Source organism: Dermacentor albipictus, chromosome 1 (genome assembly GCF_038994185.2).
Source record: "Dermacentor albipictus isolate Rhodes 1998 colony chromosome 1, USDA_Dalb.pri_finalv2, whole genome shotgun sequence".
NCBI lineage: Eukaryota > Metazoa > Arthropoda > Arachnida > Ixodida > Ixodidae > Dermacentor > Dermacentor albipictus.
The window spans coordinates 207,141,076-207,163,585 of record NC_091821.1 but is presented as its reverse complement, the minus strand read 5'-3'; the positions used below and the strand labels follow the sequence as shown (position 1 = coordinate 207,163,585).

The 22,510-nt window shown below is 43.7% G+C and overlaps 1 protein-coding gene and 1 long non-coding RNA gene across 2 annotated transcripts; one reads left to right on the top strand and one right to left on the bottom strand.

The window, feature by feature from the left end:
- Nucleotides 1-5,746: 5,746 nt before the first annotated feature.
- Nucleotides 5,747-10,290, bottom strand: LOC135896732 (uncharacterized). Its single transcript, XR_011511051.1, has 3 exons — nt 10,157-10,290; nt 8,509-8,661; nt 5,747-6,645 (listed from the first exon to the last, which is right to left on the bottom strand). It is a non-coding gene; the product is annotated as an uncharacterized lncRNA (long non-coding RNA).
- Nucleotides 10,291-10,422: 132 nt separating this feature from the next.
- LOC135896731 (RNA-binding protein NOB1) lies at nt 10,423-22,123 on the top strand. Its single transcript, XM_065425228.2, has 8 exons — nt 10,423-10,598; nt 10,698-10,830; nt 10,907-11,043; nt 11,131-11,196; nt 12,389-12,613; nt 17,367-17,464; nt 19,277-19,418; nt 21,732-22,123. Exons 1-8 carry the CDS (start codon nt 10,506-10,508, stop codon nt 21,999-22,001), a joined length of 1,164 nt encoding a protein of 387 aa, XP_065281300.1. The 5' UTR covers nt 10,423-10,505; the 3' UTR covers nt 22,002-22,123.
- The last annotated feature ends 387 nt before the right edge of the window (nt 22,124-22,510 follow it).

Here is a 22,510-nt window from a genome sequence, read left to right as displayed (position 1 = left end):
TAACGCAGAAATAGCTCACCTCAAAAAAGAAAATGCCATTATGCGCGACCTAATTCACAAGCTCTCGCAAGAGGTTCGCGATCTTAAACAATCCAAGACACCTGCTCCTACACCACCCACCAAAGCGTCCCACTCCTCTAGCCACGACGCTCTACTGACACCAGCCCCCAAAAAGCGGGCCCTCCAAGAGGGAGCCACGGGCCAAGTGCGCTCAGAGGTTAAGGACATGCTAGTCTCACTTCAAAGCACGATGACCGCACTCCAGAACGCAGTCAAATCCATGCAACACGCCGTTCTCGCACTGGCACAGCGCGTCACAAACATTGAAACCCACGTACAAACTCTCCCCGTGCCCGCTCATCCTACCCTCCAAACCCCCCGCACTGCCCCTGACGGCATCCCCCAATCCCCATCATGGCCCACACTAACAGAGATACACTTATCTGGCAGTGGAACTGCAGAGGCTATCTCCGCAAACAGCCAGTCATCCGTCAACACCTTCGTACCCTCACCCGGCAACCGGACGTCATCATGATTCAGGAAACCCATATCGATTCGGTCACCCTCCCAGGTTACCAACCTTTCATCCCGATACATGCTTCTCGCCGCCTCTGCACTTTCGTCCGCAAGAGAATCACCGCCATCGAACACAATCTCCACGACCGAAACATCGAACACCTTCTCGTTGAACTTATCCCCACCAGGAGATGTAAGGAAAGTATTTTTCTCCTTAACGTGTACAGCCATCCCTCTGCCAAAGTTCGAGGCCGTTTTCTCACCCTCTTCCAGAAGGCCCTTAACGTAGCTGGCACCAACCCCCTCGTTATCGGTGGAGACTTCAATCTCCCCCACGCGGTATGGGGATATGGCTACTCGACGACGGCGGCTCAAAACCTTTGGAAAGACTCCCAAGACCTCGGCCTCACTTTCATTACAGACCCCACGTTCCCCACATGCCTCGGTAGCTCCACTTCCCGCGACACGACCCCCGACCTGACATTTACCAAGAACGTCACCAACGCTCAATGGAGCAACACACAACATGATCTCAGTAGTGACCATTCCATCATTGCCATACTTATCCCTCGGATAGCTGCAGTTACTGCCAAACCCCGTGAGTTCACTTGGGTTGACTGGGATGCATTTCGCAAGCATCGATCCGCTGACCAGCACGCGGAACGCATAGAGGACATTGATGCATGGACCCGAAATCTCCACTCCGATACCAATGTAGCCACGCGCACTGTTACAACCGATGCCCCCGTCGAGCGCATGGACAGTAGATTGGCCCATCTCCTTGCGGCTAAAACATCCATCCTATCCCGCTGGAAAGGGCAACGTCTCAACAGGCGCCTCCGCGCTAAAATAGCCCTCCTCAATAAGGAAATCGAAGCCCATTGCCTCACTCTGAGCCGTCAGCAGTGGACTGAACTGTGCAATACTGCTGACAGACAGATCCATTGTCCCTCTTCTTGGAAGCTTCTCAAACACCTCCTCGATAGCCAAGCCACCCGCTCTTCCCAACAAGATCGCCTCACTAAACTTCTCTATACAGAAAGGAAGAAACGGCCGCGCCCAAGTCTTAGACTACCTCACCAACAAGTATCTCCCCGTGGGCCCAGTGCAATCTCACGGCTCCTACACCGGGGCCCCCAACCCCCCACTGGACGAAGACTTTAGTGTCGCTGAGATCCAAGCCACCCTGCATAAATTAAACAGCCGTTCTGCCCCTGGGCCCGATGGGGTCACTAATAAAGCCCTCCGTAATCTGGATGATGCCTCCATCACCCACCTGACAGATTATATCAATGACTGCTGGCGTAATGGTGCCATTCCGCCGGCCTGGAAAACAGCAAAGGTCATCCTTATTCCCAAACCTGGCAAACCTTCTAGCCTCGATCATCTTCGTCCCATCTCACTAACCTCATGCGTGGGAAAGGTTATGGAGCACGCGAATCAACACCCATCTGGAAGACACTGCAGCGTATCCTCACTCTGTCATTGGCTTCCGGGCCCACCATATACTAGAAGATAGAACACGTAGTACTAAAGCTATACTCGGCCTCGACCTCAAAAAAGCATTTGACAGCATAGCCCATTCCACCATTCTTGACCGCATCTCACGCCTTAATATCGGTGCGCGCGCTTATAATTACGTCAGAGACTTTCTCTCTAATCGCACGGCCTTCCTTTCGGTGGGGGATCTCCGCTCCGACGCCCAGACTTTGGGCAGCGCGGAAACCCCCCAGGGCTCCGTTATCTCCCCAATGCTTTTTAATCTTGTCATGATCGATCTTGCCAAGGAGTTGCAGCAAGTGGACGGTGTCACCCACACCATATATGCTGACGATATAACCATCTGGGCCCACAAAGGCAGTGACGGCGAAATAGAAACGGCGCTACAATCCGCCATTGAAACAGTCGAGACCTATATCCAAGGCACGGGGCTTCGCTGCTCCCCTGCAAAGTCCGAACTCCTTCTCTACAGGCCTACTCTCCGTGGCCGCCGTCCAAAATACTCCACCGCTAAACGCCATTACGAAGACATTGCGCTTCATCTCACGGATGGCAGCCCCATACCCCTCGTCACCAATATCCGTGTGCTCGGCTTGTTCATAGAGGCGAACGGAGCGAATGGCATGGCCCTCGCCAAAATCAAGAGAAATACAGCCAACACCATGAGACTTTTGAAGCGGGTCTCCAACCGCCGTGGGGGTATGAAAGAGGAGAATCTGCTCCGGTTAATCCAGTCTTTCGTAATTAGCCACATCACCTACGTTGCTGCGTATCTAAACTGGTACAAGGCTGAACAAACCAAGCTCAACATCCTCCTACGCGGTGTCTATAAACAAGCCTTCGGCCTCCCCGGTTGCACCAGCACTGACCTCCTCCTTCAACTAGGCGTCCATAACACACTGGACGAGCTGATCGAGGCCCAACGTCGCTCTCAGCTGGAGAGACTCACTCTCACAGCCACGGGTCGCCATATCCTCACCTCGCACGGCATCACCTACCACCATCAACACGGCCATAAGCACTAGATCCCCTCCACCATACGAGCTTGGATTCACGCCGATCCTATCCCCAGAAACATGCACCCCAAATACAACCACGCACGTCGCACAGCACGTGCCACGGCTCTCACCAAATCGCTTACTCGCCACGACGGTGTGAGTTTCGTCGACGCTGCCGAATATCCCCACGGTACCCGCTTTGCAGCCGTCACCACGCGTGAAGGGTCTCTCCAACATGCTATCAGCCTAGTAACCCCACACGCTGAGGAAGCTGAAGAAGTGGCCATCGCGCTAGCCACCCTAGACCCAACATGCCATACCATCGTCTCTGACTCCCGCTCCACCGTTATCAACTATATCAACGGCCGTATTTCACACCAAGCCTTGCGCATCTTGCAACAAGAGCCCCGCTCAACCGACCATCAGGTTACACTCGTCTGGTTCCCGGCTCATGCAGGCACCGTCCACCCGCACCTCCCCAACCTCAACGAGGTTACCCACTCCCTAGCGCGAGGCCTAGTTGACTGCGCGGGAGAAGGGGAGGCTGCGCCCACCGGTAGGGATCGCCTGACACGCTACAATGATCTTGTGAAGTCCTTCTACTTAGAGCGTAGAACCTTCCCCGGCCCACACAACAAACTATCCCGAGCGCAGGCTACAACTTTCCGCCTGCTACAAACCAATACTTACCCCTCATTACAACTTTATAACAAGATTTACCCAGACATTTACCCCAATCCCACGTGCCATATCTGCAAGACACAGCCAGCCACACTTCCACACATGCTTTGGGACTGTAGGCACCAATACCCCGACACTAAACCCCACGACCCTCTCGTCGAGATGGCACGCTGCCCTGCGTAGCCCCAACCTTGACGACCAACTCTGGGCGACCCAGCAGGCCTGCGAGGCGGCGAAGAGGCAACACCTCGACGTCCCCACGTGGGAGGCCTAGGCCCAGTCACCATCTCTTGCTGGTTTCAATAAAGTTTATTCAGTCAGTCAGTCAGTGAAATAACACCAACTTTCCCTGGTTACCGGGCTTCTACAATTCCTCCTGAGATGGACTTGTTCAACAGCTCTACCGAGTACTTTAAGTAGGCAGTGTATTCTATGTCGTAGGGCAAACAGAAAATTAGCATAAGCACTCTTGCTTTCAGGCTGCCATAGACTTCGAGTTAAAAGTGCAGTCCAGATCAACATGCCCGACCTTGATCCCTCCAGCCTATGTGCCAGCCTTCCCTATGAGCCAATACTTGTGCAGGTGAACATACCTTCTTTGTTCCATGCAAAACATTTTGTTAAATGTTTCCAGGAAAAAGTAGTTCAAGCATAAGTGGCTAACACATGCTCTTCATACCAGGTTGCCATGGATAATGGAGACGATAGGAAAGTACAGGCCAGCGTCGCTGTCCCAGATCTATCCGGCAGCTTCTCTGTTTCTGTGTCCTAACTGCTGGTCTTCAATGGGAGTTGACACTGTCTCCTCCTATAGGGGCATTTTCTGACACGCTCTTCTGTGGGAGAATGCCCCATTCATAAAAAGAAACAACAAAGATTGGACACGAAATGGTGCAGCTCAAAAAAAAATTACTTGTTGGGTTCGCCACCGGGCCATACGCGTCAGCGCTCGTGACTCGACAAAAAGCAGCCGCAGCGGCACGCGCAAGCTCAGGCTTCACATAGTTTTGCGCCCATCGCAAGAGAGGCACCTCACGGCTACATTCGGATATTGCCAGCGCACAAGGAGGAAGTGCAGAAACATGCACGCTTGCAATCTCGGAGGGATGCGCATGCGTGCAAAACTCGATACCATGGGTGCACAGCTAGAAGGGGAGAAGGGTCGTTTTGCCACACGCTCGCACACCCTGTAATATTTTGTGGGCAAGTGTACATACTAGACATATTGTCTGTAGTGCTTAATTTTGAAATGTGATATTTTGGGACATATAATACATATAATATGCATCTTGGCTTTGTTGCACATTAAGAATTTATTTTATAAATACTATATAATTATCTGAAAAGATGAATGTTTCTTTAGATTTCACACATTTCTTTTGCTACATTGTAAATGTATATCCTAACAGATTAATGTTTCGTATGTTATATGTTTGCCGATAGGAGACTTACTGCTGCCATGCGAGGGCCTTCAGACACATTAAGGCTGTATGTTGCAGCTTTTCGCCTGGAGGACAGCCAACAAAGTTTGTTGGAAATAAAACCATTTCTGGTACGACAAGTCGAAAATTCTATTTGAAGTCGCTGCCTCTAGACCCTTCATGCCAACCGCCATTTTGGCAAGGCTGTGTGATGTCTGGGAATAAGGCTGCTTCGATGGATTTCAAGACCAGATAGCAGCCTTCCTTCACACACACTGGCACCAAAAAGGGCAGCACAGGTGTCAGTGTTACTTGTGCTACAATTCCTTCACTTGTGCTATAAATAGCAGCAGCAAACTGCCAAGATGCAAAAGCAAAACAATGAATGAGGGCCATAACGTATTTCCCAGCTCCTGAAATCAGTTCCAGTTTTTGCAGTAGACCAAAGCATGGCCTTCAAGATCAGCTTCGATTACCAGTGGGAACAGTTTCCGAGGCTGCCAATTCATTTCATCAAGACTCAGTGTTGCCACACTGCTTTTGATTCAAGTATGAGAAAAAAAATTGAAGTGAACATTTTCTAACACATTGAATGCAGTCAAAATTTCTTTCTGTTATGCTTTCCTTTTATTTCAAAGCAAAAAAAACCCAAAAATCTAAGAAAACAAGAAGCAAAACAGAAAGAAAAATATCTCGGTATAGGGCGAACATCATTGCACAGTGTTGTGAAACCAGATGTGCATGCCTGTGAGGGTGATGATTGAAGTGTGTGCACTATACATTCAGTGATGCTACAGGCACGCACTGTGCTGTTTGCATTTCATTTGATGGTGATAGTACATCCACACAATGTAGCCACAGGGACAAGTGAGCAGTCAAGTGAAGCTTTTTGAGATCATGTTTAGTTGGATCATGCAAATAAAATGCATTAATTAATCATATGCCATGGAAGAATCAAGCACAAGTACACAAATTACTGTGCATGAGAGGAGTGGCTGCGAAGATGTATAAGGCTCACACAAAGGACGGACAGCAGACATGGGACGATGATATTTAACTAATTTCGCCATGGAAAATGACTTCAAAGTTTGTGCATTAAGTACGAAGAAAATCCGAGGACACCTAAGCACTTCTTATGAGTTGTGAATACTTTAATGTCCAACTGAACGCCACTGAGCAGGCCGAGATATGAACTCCTCGCAGGCAAGCGGGCACGTTAAGACGCTTGGCATATATTGATTTAGCCTTACCGAGGCGCAGTTAGAACACACACAAGAGCTTGAGTAGACAAGGAACAGGTGGTAACACAGGCTTGCGAGAGGGAAGGTGATGTGTTGTCGTAGCAATGCACTCTCCCCTCGCGAAGTAGCGCAGCAGCAGATGTTCCCCTTCGCTCGCGTTCCTCTGCTGAGACACGAGCCAGCAAGTGCAAGCTAGTGTCATGAGCGCGCCTCGTGTGCTCACATGGTGTCACAGTCAACGGGAAATTAGGCACCGTTTTGCTGCTACAGATGCTGCCGGCTTTTTCACTGAAGGAACCATTTAACTCTTGCATAAAAAAAAATCCTGTCACTGACCACATAATAAACAGCAATAAAGAAATTCCATTTAAAGTATTGCATCAAACCAGCTCAGAGCACAAAAAATTTACCAGAACTGTCAGGCTTGGCTGCTGAAAATTAATGTCTTGTAGCAAGGTTTAACGAGCACAAATGATATGCAAGAATACTCAGAATGATGCGAATGCTCAGATGCTAAGCGCTGCTCTTGTGCAGGAGCTTGGCAATGCAGCTGGCATAAATGCCAGTCTTCTGACTACTACACTGGTTTCATGAAAAGTAGGTTATTCTGGCAAGAGTATCACTGCAACATCACTGCACTACACTTTTACTTCACTGTGTCAGATAAACAAGTCAACAGATGTCTGAAGTGGTTCAACCACAATTCACAGCTGGAGAACAGGATAGCAACCATAGAATTTGGCGAGATTATTAGACAACAGGCAAAGGAGAGTGGACAAAAGTTGGAGGTGAAAGCTGTTCTGTTTGACCGTGAGGAGGTGTATTGGAGTCGTCAAGCAACAGGCAATAGCGATGGTGCTTCCTAGCGTGCCGATATTGTTCTGGCTTCAAGGCACATAATGGTGATTATTGCATTTTATAGTGTCCCATTCTTCTTTAGATGACAAAGTATTTAAATCTGTGTATTGGTTACATTTGCAGTGACGTCCAAAATCTAGATTTGTACTGGGCAAAGACAATACTTAAAAATTAAGCTCAGTGGTTTTACATGCCAAAATCACTAAATGATGATGAGGGATGCAATAGTGAGAAACTCTGGATTAATTCTGAGCACCTGGGTTTAACGTGCACCCAATACATGGCGCACAGCATTTTTTGCATTTTGCCCCGATCGAAATGTGGCCGCAGGGGCTTGGATTTGATCCCACGGCCTTGGGTTTCGCAGCCAACACCAAAGCCACAGCACCAGTAACATTAAAACAAAGCAGTGATTTGATAAAGCGTGTAAGAGCACAACAGTTTTTAAGCATTGCTTCATGCTAAGGTCTAAGTCATAAGCTCGGTACTGTCACACAACAGCCACATTAACGAGATGAACAATGGGGATAAAATGCCAAATTAAGCTGCAAAATTATGAAGCAAAAGCCTTTGAAGCTGTGAAGTTCTTTAGGAACTTGGAAGGTGTGGACATTTGGACATGCAAAGGATGCAGTCTTTGGAAACAACTTGCCAAGTTAATTAGTTGTTTTTTACCAAAGCAATATTTCATCACAAAGCAAATAGCTATAATTTAAATATGCTCCAAGATTGAATGCCCTATGATAAAAATTTCTATTGCATTTTTAGCAAGTTATATGGAGCAACCAAAGGTAAGAGACATTTGATGCTAGTGTTCAATAAATTTCAGTTATTAGAAAGCCCTCGTCCTGTGCCCTTCTGTGTGTCTTCCGTTATTTCCGCACTGATTAGTAAGTATGACGCTAGTGACTGCAATAGAATACGTGAAGGCCGAGAAAATAGCAATGGCAATGAAGAGCTATTGCTTGAACAACGACAAAAAGAGCTTAGGTGTAGTGACAAAGCAGAAAGGAGAACATGAACGAAAAGTATGTGCAAAGTCATACATGACAAGAGAAACCCAGCAGGCAAGATGTGGTGAGCAGGGGGGGTGGGGAGGAATATTCCGTAAGAGCCGACCTAGTGGACTGTCCATTTTGGCCGCTACTGATTGGCTAGGGCTGCTGGTCTCCTCCTCTCACAGCTGAATCAAATCAGCAGTGGCCGAAATGGACAGCCCACTAGGTGTACTCTTACGGAATAACCGCCCCCCCCCCCCCCCCCGCAGGAGAAAATGATGAGATGGATTCTTGCCTTGTGAAGTGCAGCAACTGTTCTTTTTTTTTTTTCTGTTCAGAGCGAACGTGAGTGAGACTGGAGATGTAAAGGCTTTGATGTGGAGATAAGCTGTGGTCTGGGATGAAGCACAATATTGGTTTCCAGCTGTGGATGAATTTCCAGGAGACCCTGCAGATAAAAGTTTTTTTAGCAATTAATAATTCACGTATCTGGCGAAGGAAATCATTACAGTGAACATGCGGCATAAGCAATAGACAGCCAGGCACATATAGCAAACGACAGTGCCACTGTAGAGGAATGGCGACAGGGAAGAGCAACAAAAAGTGATCAAGCATGTGCAGGGAGAAGGGTACAGAAAAAGTACAAGGGATCACACAAAGGAGATCAGTTTGACAGTGACAACAAGAGCAGCACTTATGAGCACAAATTTCAGAAGAAAGTAGCAAATTAATTGGGTCATCAGTTGCCAAAGAGCAAGCATTTTCTGTCACGAATGCTACTGATGCCAAGCATCAGTCCTGGCGCTGTTAAGGAAGTGAACGCGCAGTTGTGGCAAGGGATAGCAGCAGCAGGTGTCTCATAAAAATGGCAGTACCGGGCAGTACTGGGCTACAGTGAGCCACGTGTACCAGCCTGTGCTTCTGGAAATCTGTGACCTATGTCGAGTTGAAATGTACTGCTAAAGTGGGTGTACGTCGGAAAGACTTTCTCGCCCGTGCGGCGCTCGTGCCGAGTTGGTGATGGCGGATTATTGATTTAATGAGCCATCTTTCGTCTCATTAAAGATGTCTTGTGTCTCTTCCCGGGCGAGGAGTAGGGGCCATACTGTAGACCAGGCATGCTCTCCTGGAGCAGTACCTTTGCTCGTGCAACGGTTTTTGTACGCTGCTCTCTGACTTTTAAATGGAATATTTGAATGGTCCCCTTCGATATAAATAAAGGTTCTTCAGCAAAACCATGTGCAATAAATCGGTAAGCGGGAGCCGCAGAGCTAGCGAAACGGAAGCAAAGCAGGCAAGTCGGATAATAATAATATTCGGGGTTTTACGTGCCAAAACCACTTTGATTATGAGGCACGCCGTAGTGGAGGACTCCGGAAATTTTGACCACCTGGGGTTCTTTAACATGCACCTAAGCCTAAGCACACGGGTGTTTTCGCATTTCGCCCCCATCGAAATGCGGCCGCCGTGGCCGGGATCGGATGTACATTTAGACAGAGCGTTATTATAAGCTCAGGTGCTCTCGTGAGGGCTCCGTTTGCCGGTGACGTATGCCGTCCTGTCGCAGTACTGGTAAAAATCCATTATATCGTCGGGACGAAAAAAGCACCCCGCCACTTCTACAACACCAGTCGGAACACTGCGGCCGCCATAACGATTCAGAGTGGTCTACGGCCATAAATTGCATAACGACTTTCGCTTTTCCCAGCTACAGGGTGCTAAATGTGTTTCGACATGCAGACATGCATGTTCACGCGTATCTCTTGAAGGGTGCAGTATGCACCGATAACCAACACACGATTGACACGGCGTAATGCTTTGGCATTACGCCGTGGCCGTGGCATTACGCCGTGGCATTAAGTTATCCGATTGGTCCTCCATATCACAGGTTCACTGATCCCGTCGCACGTTCCGTATGTTACCAAAAAGCGCAACAAACCTACCGGCAACATCCAAGGAGACGCAGGAGGAAAACTTATGCACAACGCACGGCACGCACGGCTTCGTCAAGAAAGGAGACGTTGATTTGAAGGAATCGCCACACACACGGCAAAATGCGCGCCTAGGGACAAACGCATACGAAACAAGCAAATCGGCTTCTCCTCCGTAGTACCTAGGCAAAGGGAGAAATTTCAGGCGCAAACGCCCCTAGATTTTCTCTCTTGCACCCGCTGAAACGACTAGCCAATCATGTGAACTGGCGTTTCCTCTAATGACCGTCTCGTGTACTTTGCATGCTCTTGGGGAGCTGCAACTGTGTTTTGTCAGCAGTGCTAGCAGTGCTAAGGCCTTATGTTAGAGATGGATCCTGTCGAGTTGTCCAGTTCACGCGTGAAAAATTTGGTCGTTGATTCAGGAGGCTTTATAAAAAATGCAGCGCTGCAGGTAAGGACCGATTTCATTTTTGTTTGCGATTGTAGCTAGAGGCAGTTTTCTATTCCTCATAGTCTGATGACGGAATCATGATTGTAATTTGTTTTCCAGGAAATCGGTGAAAATATATATACAGTGGCCGAAGTTGTAAGTGAAATAAAAGACAAAGCGACGAAACAGAGACTCCAAGTTCTTCCATATAAGTTGAACTACAGAGTTCCATCGCCAGAAGCAGTGAAGATCAGTGAGTTAGCATACGGCACTACAAATCTATAATTCACTGGCTCAGCCTGCTCATGATTATACTTTGTTTACTGCAGTGACGGATTTTTCTAAACTCACTGGAGACTACCCAAGTTTGTCAGCAGTTGACATCAAGGTACTTGCTCTCACGTATATGCTGGAGAAGGAGCACGTGGGGACATCCCATCTTTCCAAGAAACCAAAGAGTATTGAGGTAATACTCGTTCTACAAGACGATTTGCACAGTTTCACCCTTTCCGCTCTTAATATGTGCTGTTTTTTTCTCTCTCCTTTCGTGCAGGTACAGACAACTGCAGCCCCAAGAGATGTAGTTTCTTCGCCGGGTTTCTTTGGCTCCCAAGCGATTGTAAGTATTGTGAAAGTTCTGTATTGGTGTAAGTGAAACTGTTTACTGTTACTGATAAGAATTTTATTTATTACAAAATATGCAGTGAAATTTGCTTCAATGTAAGCCCCATATTGTCACAGCCCATAGATAAGACTCATATGCAGGGTATCCCAGCTAACTTTAGCCGGAGTTCAAAAATATGCGAATATGTCAACTATTTTTTTTTCATTCCGCCTAATTAAATAATTAGTCTTAATTAATTGACCAACTTCTCAAATATTATGATTAGATGAACAATACTAATGAGAAAATTGTAGAGCGACATGAAAAACTCCCGATACAGCTTTCTGTTCAATACATGCTACAATGAAGTGTTTTTCCGAGCGTGAAAGAACCCGCAAATGCACGCAAAACTGCCGCGCGACTGGCCGCTCGAGGCACTTCGCGTGTATTCGCGGGCTTCCTTCACGCTCTTAAAAACACTTCTATGTAGCATGTATTGAACAGAAAGCTGTATCGGGAGTTTTTTATGTCGCTCTACAGTTTTCTCATTGACACTTTTTATCGAATTAGGCGGAATGAATAAAATAATTCAAGTATAACCAAGCGACGGCGAACAACATTACCTTGGTTCTGTCCAGCGACGTGGCATTCGCATATTTTTAAACTCTCATTAAAGTTAGCTGGGACACTCTGTATATGATTCGACGTCCTGCAGGATATAGCATCTCGTCGAGCAAGACGTGATTGATCGTTATTTACTTCCAAAAACCGCACCTTCACGTGACAGAATGCTCCCGTTAAATTTTGACCAGCTCGTATCCTTTAATGTTAACATCAATGTATGGGTGTGAACATCAGTCCTTGAGTCGCTTGCATTGCGTGCTACCTATTTGTGCACTGCAGGCACTGCAGGTGGCTTGTGTGATGCAATAGTGACAATTGTGAAGTCATCTCTGCTATTGGGCCGAGTGGTTCGTCTGAAAAGAAGGCTCCCGTAAATTTCATTTGAATTTTCAGCTGCTTTTGCGGCATATGTCATCATGATACTTTGCAGATGAAATCACTACTGCATGAACTATGCAGTGCACTTCTATATTTGTAATGGCTAAACTTGGCAAGGGACCCTTTAATAATTGGGTATCATGCGACCTTTATGTTGTGAAAGTGTAACCTATGGCTGTATCATAGCTAAGTAAATAATATCCAGGTAGGTGCAGAAAAGTCTGAGCCTATGGAGCCTGCTGGCTCTCTCGATGGCTGCAACAAGGAAGACTGCAGTGAGGATGAAGCAGATTCAACAGAAGAAGACTCAAGCGATGGCGAGTGGATTACCCCAAGCAATATTGCAGAGATAAAGAAAGAAATGGGCTCACTAACTTTGGAAGAGGTGCCAATACCAGTTGCATGTATATCAACAGATTTTGCTGTTCAGGTATGTCACCTAATATTGTTGGCATGCTTACAAGTTGTGGCTGTTCTTTGGTATGCTTTTAGAAGCCTTCATATTGTATTTCTACTAAGTTCATCATTTAGATGAAATATGTGCCTTTGCAGTGGTGGAAATCGTCTTGAGCTATTTCTGATATATTTTATGTGTTGCATCACATGAAGTCTACATGTCTATTTCACACTGTGCAGACACTACCCGCCGCAGTAGCTTAGCAGCTATTGTGTTGCGCTGCTAAGCACGAGGTTGCAGAATCAAATCTCAGCTGTTGCGGCCGCATTTCAATGGTGGCGAAATGCAAGAACGCCCTTGTCTCGTGCGTTGTAGGCACGTTAGAGATCCCCTTGTGGTCAAAATTAATCTGGAGTCCCACACTGCGGCATGCCTCATAATCAAATCGTCGGTTTGGCACTTATACCTAAAAATTTCAGAATGGCACTGTAATCCTGACTGAAGGTCGTTCCATGCCATGACCATTTTTGCATTTTAAATGTTCAATGTTAAGCACAAAGTGCCTGGTTGTGCACATTTTATAAAGTCTGATGACTTAACTCCAATAGCAGAAGTTTAGTTGCTGTGTGTGTGAAATGAAAACATTTTCATTGTTATAGTGATTATTATCAAAGACAGCAGCATTGTAGTTTCTTATTTCAGCACACTGCTGTGATTGCATTGTTTGCAGTATCACACGTGAATAAGTGTGAGCAAAACGTGAACAAGGTGAATGCAGGAGCCAATGTTTCGACAAGTGGACTTGTCTTCTTCAAGTCCACTTCCCGCATTCCCCGTGTTTTCCCTGGATTTCTACTCCTGCATTCCCCGTGTTTTCCATGAATAAGTGTGTGGCACATACTATTTAATGAGCTAATTAACTGAAAGTTGCTCATAATTCCCACAATTTCATGTCAGTGATGGTATCACGTTTGCTGGTTATTTTAGTTTAAAAATACCATTCATGTTAGTGCTGAAAATGTGAGGAAATCTTGTGTTTTCCTGAACAAAAGTGAAACTCGGTGCATGGGTAATTAAGGAACTTGAATATCAAGGAAACATTAGCTTGTAAAGCAATCTGTTACCTCTTGGTTATGGTGCTCAAGTGCAACCCATCATCATAATGAAGCTGTGACACACTCGGCTTGCAGGTTTCACTTGCTTTTGTCTTGTCAGCCAGTGACAAGAACAGCAGTGATTGCCTATGGCACAACTGCTTCCATTGAGTGGTTTGGTTGACGTGCACTTCACACTGTCCCCGCATGTTTCAAAGTAATGACCACCCAAGTGTATTGTGATACTTCTGTTGTCAAAGCAAGGTATACACAAGCATCTTTTGTACTTTGTAGTCAAGAAGGTGTGTGTTTTAGTCCTCATTAAATTCAGAAATAGCATCATGTGCCTTTGCCTCATTATTGGTAAATCTCTCTGTAATTATGTGTGTCGTCGTCTTTCTGTATTATATGAAAGTCCAAATGCTCTAAACCCTAGAAATAATACTACTGGCAATATTCAAAATTCCCTAAATAATGCAGCTTTTTGTTCCTCTTAGTGGTACAGGATTTGCATCACAAGGAGTGGACACAATGCAAAAAGTTGCTTGTTGCAACTTGAAAGCCACCCTGTGACCAGTGGTCACATGAAAGCTGTGTACAAGTTTGCACAGACATGAATATTTCACATGGATACAAATGCAGTCAATGCAGGCATGATACATAGTACATTGTGCAGTGAAATTACATCTCATACAGTGTCACCATTTCTGATAATACTAGAGACATTTGATGGGAACCCAAAAAATCTGGCTGCAATACATTTGCACAGCAATGAACATATAGATATTGATTTGAAATGCAAAAGTTAACACTTATAAGTAATTTTTATGTGCAAATGTAAACACATACTACTGCATATAAACACATTTTACGTGATTGAATTGCGCATCCTTTTGAGATGGCTGCTGTTACTGCCTATTCTTGAACAGATGATTGTAATAGTTCACCGTAATATTTGTTTTACATGACAGTTTTGATTTCAGTATCTGAGAGGTAGATGCACCATGACATCATGATAAATTGGCTTGCTGTGGCTTCCACATGCGAGTGCAGCCTGGAGAAACTTGTGCAGCACTCCAGTTTATTTAAGAGCAGTATCACCGTGACTTGCGTTGTTGCCACTCAATGGCAGCATATTTTACCATGTCATGACGTCACAGTAATGTTGATGACACGGGGTTCGACTTTTCAAGACCTACTTCAGTGTCAAATTAAAACAGCTTATCGGTGCTTCCCTACCTTCATACTTGCCTAAATGTCATCTTTCCATGCATGAGAAGTGTGTGGCAGAGTTTTCTTCAGTTTCAGAAATATGTGTTGGTGCTGTTTTAATTTGGCTGTATGTATGTGCCAGGGGGCAGGAAATTGCTATAGTGTGAGAACTGGCCAGCCATGAAGTTTGCAAGCGGAAGAATGAGCAACTACCCACAATAAAGGTTGATGACTACTGACCAGAAGAAAATTGCGTTTTGTTAATTGTGGACTCCAAAATTTTATAAATATGTCTTTATTAAGCTATGTGTACTGGGTGTGAGTAGCGGTTGGAATTTGGGTACAGAAAATTTCTTTTATGCACCTCTGTGTGTTTATGCATGCATGTACTTGTTTATGCATGCATGTACGTGTTTATGCATGCATGTACGTGTTTCGACAAGTGGACTTGTGTCTTGAAGGCCTTGAAGCCGACTAGCCTTGAAGAAGACAAGTCCACTTGTCAAAACGTTGGCTCCTGCTTTCTCCTTGTTCTCGTTTTGCCCGTCGTCTTGAATTTACATCTTCCGCCCTCCCCGTGTTTTCCATTTACGTGTTGCATGTTTGAAAAGCTATGCATTGATGTGTGCCAATATTAAATTCAAAGTTTCTGGGGAATGAATGCAATGTGGTGCTATTCAATTTAGTCACTGAATGGAATGGCTGTAATTGGAAATAGTGAATATTTTTCCCAATTGTGAACATAATTTTCCATACTATAGTTCTGGAATAGTTCAGATGGGATTGCTTAAAAATTAAATTTTAAAGCAGGAGAATTTCCGCATTGCAACAAGGGTGTATTATAGCATACACACATTGCATAGCATACAGCCATCCTGGTTCTTGAAATTGAAAAGTACCCGCTGTGGTTGCTCAGTGGCTATGGTGTTGGGCTGCTGAGCACGAGGTCGCGGGATCGAATCCCGGCCACGGCGGCCGCATTTTGATGGGGGCGAAATGCGAAAACACCCATGTGCTTAGATTTAGGTGCACGTTAAAAAACCCCAGGTGGTCGAAATTTCTGGAGTCCTCCACTACGGCGTGCCTCATAATCAGAAAGTGGTTTTGGCACGTAAAACCCCATAATTTATTTATTTTTTTTAATTGAAAAGCTTTTTAGTAGAGAAAGAAACTGCTATCATCTGACTGAGAAATGCCATCAATGCTGTAAATTTAACTTGTCATTGTCTTTCCACAAAGCTCCCCAAGCGAATTGTCCAACTAGGGTAGTCGTCCAGAGTTGTTTCTCTGTCCATGGTATAGATTTGTGGCTAACTATGTGTGTTGCCTATGTGTTTGTTTCTCTTTTGCTACTTCTAGACCAGAAAGAAAAAAAAAGGAAAAAAACAGGGAACTTTTATGGATGTTGCTGCATTAAGATTTGTTGTGGAGTACCATGATCCATAAGACATGAACTGACATTGTAAACTAGAAAAAGTATGAAAAAAAGCACCTGCAGGCAGTTAGATTTGTGGTTCAATTAATGGAATGTCAAATGAGACATTTTCTTCCATGTGGTAATAAAGAAATCGGACAGCAAATGCAAACAGGAATGGATATTAAAATGTGCACTACAACAAACCTTTTTTTCCCTGCAAAAGCTTGTGCATCTGGTTTAACATCGTAATGCAACCTGTGACTGGTCCTGGAAGGGTAATCTTGTGAACTGGATTGCTTTTAATAGCTACATGTTATATGTTCCAGTCTCATTATATTTTTTTTCCTCGCTTTATTGAAGTATTGCCGTTACCTCGATTGTGATGTTGACTAGTCACCAAATAGCTAAACCTATTTTCAAAAGGAAGTTTATGTAATCAAGCTCAAATTATAATTCTGTCATTGATTCAGCATTTTTAATTCTATCAATGCATTCTATGGTAAGGGCCTGGTGTGTTGACATTTGTTTTCATTCTCTTGTTTTAGTTTCTTTTTCAAATTGTTTCAGCTATTAATTTTTAAATTTGAATGCCTAACATCTGCTTCTCAATTCTGTGGCTGGCAAGTATTCTTATCGGCATATTGTAAAAGCACAATCTGGCATTGTTCAGTTGTAGTGTTTTGTTTAGATGCAGTGATCTTGCTGCAATATAAATTTAGCATGCTTAGTGTAGTATTAGAAGGTTACTTGAAATTTGTCATTAGTGCTTGTAAACAAAAAAAAAAGTTTTACTTTTATATTTGTATTTGGTTTGATGCTAGCATTCTTTATTTGGGCTTACATAAAAAGACTGTTTGCAAGTCTCCATGAATGAACAGTCAATTGTTATTTTAGTAATGCCTGTCAAATTTTACTGGTTCACCTACGAGAGGCCTACACTGAAAAAAATACTGTTGTCATTGTGCACTCAAGTTCGTTTCTCAATTTTCTTCCCTGCTTTGCATTTTATTAAAGTTTTGCACATGAAAGTGTTACGATTGAAAGGTATCAATGTCTCTTTCAGAATGTTCTGATTCAAATGGGTCTAAAAGCTGTTTCTGTTGATGGAATGGCAATCAGGCATGCAAGAACATTTGTCTTGCGCTGCCATGCATGCTTCACGTAAGCAGATACACATTTTCATAATACTTATACACTCTGTCCCAGGTATAAAGTATTCCTACAGCACTCTCTGCTTACATGTGCATGTATGATCTTACGTCATTATCACGTGTGGTATTTATCATGCTTCAGTGTGACGGCTTGGAACAGGTATAAAGGTGTGGTTTTATATTAATTTTTTTAATATTATGTATGCCTAAACTACCACACCTGCAAACTTCTTTGCAAGAGTGAACAGAAATTTGAAGGAAGTGTTGGTTGAATAGAACTGAGGTTTCCCCCTTAAAATGTTGCATGCATTATATTTAATTTGGGAAACATTTCACTGTTAATGCTTTCATTACTTTTGATTAGTACTAGCTTTCATGGCGAGTTTTACAAATGTAGCCTGTAAGCACTCTGTCTATAGTGCATGCAAATGATTTTTCAAGTCACTGACAAAGCAGACTTGTCATCATGCAACCACTGTTCCATCAGTTAGAGAGATAGTTCATTAGTTTGCATTTATTATACGACATAAGCTGCACATAATGCAAGTGTTACAATTGCACAGTACTGATTGGACACATAGCCTTAGCAGTCTGGGGTCCACTGGAAAACAGGCACAAAACATAACAGCAAAACACATGGAAGCCACTGCACCAAGCTATGGTGCAGTGCAAATTTACAAAAAATGTAAATATGCAGCAGCATTTACCCCCCCCCCCCCCCCCATACACACACATGCATAAATGTGAAACATCTTCAACATGGTTCCTGAAAATCAAGCATAAGATTTATGCTTAATGTGGTTGGAGTGTCTTACGAGGTTAAACACCCACGTGCATGTAGATGAAGGTGAGCAATGGGTAGCTAAAGTAAATAAAAATTAATTTAGTCGCTTTCAGGAGGTAGCCAAAGACTATGAGACAGTAGGTCGTTATTGAAAACAGAAGGAGATAGTTGAAAGGCTATGGAAGGTGATGTGCTAGCAGCTGTGCCATTTCCACAGTACATTTCCACAGTGTAAATGATTGCAAAAATTGCAAAAATGTTTTCTTCCTGCTTTCAGTTTGAGAAATATCAGTGTTAAGGAGTTCAGGAGAAAGCTTTTAAGTGGTTTAAGACAAGTGAAAATGCAAAAAAGAAATGACAGAGAAATACTGAATGAGGTTTATAGGGCAGCAATGGTGCTGATGGCAGCTTTGAGGATGCTGTCCCTAAGGTGGCACCAGTAGCATGATAATGATAATGGTGCTAAGAAATCATTAGTGGACACTTTTTATAGTGGCGTGAAACTCTGAAAGAACAATAAACCTTTAATATGGGGGGGAAAAAAACCTGCAGTGGGGGCATTTGAGGTAGCTAAAGCAAATAAACAACACAAGAAAATGTTACCTTTTTGTTGTAATACATTGGACAGTTGACATAAATGACAAGTATAATATTGTTAAAATTGATTTATGTAAAGGATTGACGCTCATTTATACCACAAGTTTGCTTATTTTATTGTTTTCTTGTAATTTACTCTTTTTTTAGCTGCTGTATGGTTACATTAAAATATTACTTACTAGTTGCATCAGTTAAACACAGTTAACACGTACTGCCAAATGGTTTCTCCTAAGCTTCTCAGCTTTGTTTTCAACTCAGTCCTGTGTGCAGCTTTCACTACGTACACATTAACGGTGTTCTCTCATTGGAATGGATACGCCTTGGGCACCATAATTGTAACAGGCACAAGTTACAAATAAATGAATTCTTTGGAAGCTATCCATTTCGCTTTTCATGTGAAATCAGCTTTGTATTGATGACTTGTGTGCTTTTCTGTTTCAGCATCACAAAAGTTATGACCAAACAGTTTTGTCCTGCTTGTGGCAATAAGACGTTGAAACGTGTCTCAGTGGCTGTAGCAGAGGATGGCTCTACAAAACTCTACATAAACTACAAGAGGCCTATAAATATACGTGGAACACGGGTAAGATTAGTGTGGTTTTGTTACACATAACTACTGCCACATATGTTACTAGGTTGCTGTGTATGTATCTTGTAAACTAACAGCAACAAAATTTTTGGCTTAAGTTATTCAGCTAAAAAAAGAAACAAGAATTGTATGCACTGGTTTTGTTGCCTGATGCAGCTTTCGTATTATAGCAAACTGGGTCACAATCGGATTTAGAATGTAGTGCTACATTTTTTTTCCATAGCCAAGTGCCATGCAGTGGTGACAAGTACTGAATTGCCACTTTTTTACAATGGGGCTTTTTCATTGTTTGCCATTGTTTATGCTGGTCCTACATCCTGCATCGTCTAGTGAGGCCTACTGTAAAGCCATGATAATTGTCAGCTGAAGGCACCGTCTGGCTCAGATTCAGGCATTGTTGCCCACTATGCAGCTCGGCTTGTTCAGTGACAAAGATATAAATGTATTTAGTTTATTTATTTTTTTTCAAAACCGTTTCTGAAGTGATGGTAATGGGAGTGGGCTGAATAAAAAAAGAGCAATAGGATATAATGTGGCAAAATGTAATACAGAAGCAGCTTATACAATAAAAATGACATTTGTTGGAAAAAAAAAACACAGTCAGCACTATAACAGTTAATGATTGCATCAGTCATGTAGAATAGTCGCAGTGAAAAAAAAATGGCCAGCACTTAGAACCATTAACTCTCTATGTACGCGACAACATACTTAGCACTTGCATGTGCCAGGAGCAACCTTGTACACTTATTTACCAATGTGACGTTCCTATACCTTGTATCTCATACAAACTTGCAATTTTGTGCACACTGTGACGTGCCTGCATACGTTCAGCGCACCTCGCATGTTCTGTTAGGTACTTCCAAAGTGGATGGATGAGGTCCGCCTGTAATGCTATACAAGAAATCTGTCACTGATGGTGGGGCTGAACCTCTGTCTTCCAGCATGCGCATCCCCTTCTTTCATCTCGCTTGTGTGACATGTGTCGATTTCTCTCACCAACAGCAAGACGCTGTTAGACTGCACTGCCTTTGGGACTGGTCCATGTTTTCTGCACCCACCTCCAAAGTGGGTGCAGTTTGCCCATAATGCTGCCATATTAAAATGCCAACAGTGACTAGTGAGAAAAAGAGCAGTCCATCATTGATATATCAGCAGGAATGTGGCTCCAGTTGTCAGTAGTATGTCACACCAGTCTATGTATTGATATTTTTCTGTGACAAAGAGCGCATCCTACTTTGTGCAGGTGGTCACTTTCGGATGACACATGTAGGTACTATTATGACGAGCTCACTGTGCAAGGATAAGTAACAATGTTTTAGACTGCGCACAAGTCTTTGAAATTCTTGAAAAGGCTCAGTGAGATCAATAATTCATTTCTTAGGACTGTTGACAGTCATGGATTTTTTCCTGCTCCTATAAAATCTACAATTTTCTTTTTGCACTAGTCTCTAAACGGCACTTTGTAACAAGAAACACATTATTTTTAGATTTTGTTGCAATTTAAGGTACGACACATTTCAGAAAAACATTTTTGATATTAATCTTCAAATTGTTGTGTGTATGTCTTTAAAAGGGCATTTCCAAAGCTCTTCCAGTGCGCTAAACAATGATAAGGTTGAATTTTTTTTGTATTTATGATAAGTTATGCTAATAACCTAAAGCTTGATGCGAGATTTCCAGTTTAAGTTGGACTGTATATCTGCGCACTTGGGTATCGCTATGAGGAAAGTGGTTTGAGCTGTGTTTTGTTTAATATGGAAGACGTAAGTTTTGCCTTTGTTGATTAAGCTCACACAAAGCAGCACACTTACTGTTGCCAAAATCAACCCCTCAGTGAGATGGATGATAAGAAGTGAATAGAATTGACAGATTATTCTTTCAAAATATGGCTCCTGGTTGAAAAACGCAGTACGCTGCCACCGTGGTCTGATGTGGGAAAAGGCATGCAGCACTTGCATTTCCTAGTGCTAAACAAGGTTGTGATATACTGGATAATTTGTGCTAATTGTACAGCTGTCATGTACAGATAGGCAGTCAATACAGATAGATTGTCTGCCTGAAGTAGTTTGAACTTTGAAGTAATGGTGGGCTACAGCAGGCACTGATGAGACAGAAAATATTTTTAGTGACTTGGACCGCCTTCCTGTAACTTAGCTGCAGTCTGTAAAGTGTGCATACACAAATGCAAACTTGTGCTGTGACTTTCCTGAATTTAGTTCCCTACTCTCGAGGCTTGCAAGCCGATAGCACATTGTTTTTCAGTAATAAGCTGGCTGTTCCCTAACTGCCGTCATTCTCTTGTTGCAGTACTCCCTTCCTACACCTAAAGGTGGGAAACATTCAACAGATCCCATTTTGTGTGAGGACCAGCCAATCCCACAGAACCGGTTATCAAAAATGGCCATGGGCCGGGTTGATGTCCTGGATGCGGACTACCTTACAAGAAACTCACCATTCAAGATTAATGATGTGTATTCTCGGTCCGCCCACCTCGGCATGCGAGCTGGCTCTCAAGGATCTCGAAACCCGAACCAAGTGAAACGCAATACAGGAAATCATAAGAAACGAAGGAACTAAACAAACTCAGATTTACCATAAGATTGGCCCGCATTGATGTGAATTAATGTAATTAGGTGTCTCACAGAAGACCTTGGCTTTCTTTTTTTGCACTGAAATAGATGTGGCTGATGATTGTATGAGCTTTTTGTTGTTGTAAATAGCTCATCCTAATGCAGCACTGCCAGCATTCTAGTGTTGCAGTTGGGAGTGAATGTGTGCCACTGCATAAGCGCCGACTACGAAGGGGGCTCTCCCTGCCCCCCCTTCCCCCCCTCTTAAGTGTCATCACCAGAGTTCTGTTACCCACATCATTTGAGGTTTCCTTTGAGTTGCCTCTACCTTTTCACTTAAAATGTTATTGTGACTAAAAGTTACTGCATCATTGTTGGCGCAGACATTCATGGCTTTTCATTCATACTTTTGCTTTATTTCTGTAAGTCCTAATGATAGGAGGACAAGCACATTAGAAGCACCAACGGTGGCTACCTCACCCATATTTGTTAACTTCATTTTTTTTAAATTTACAC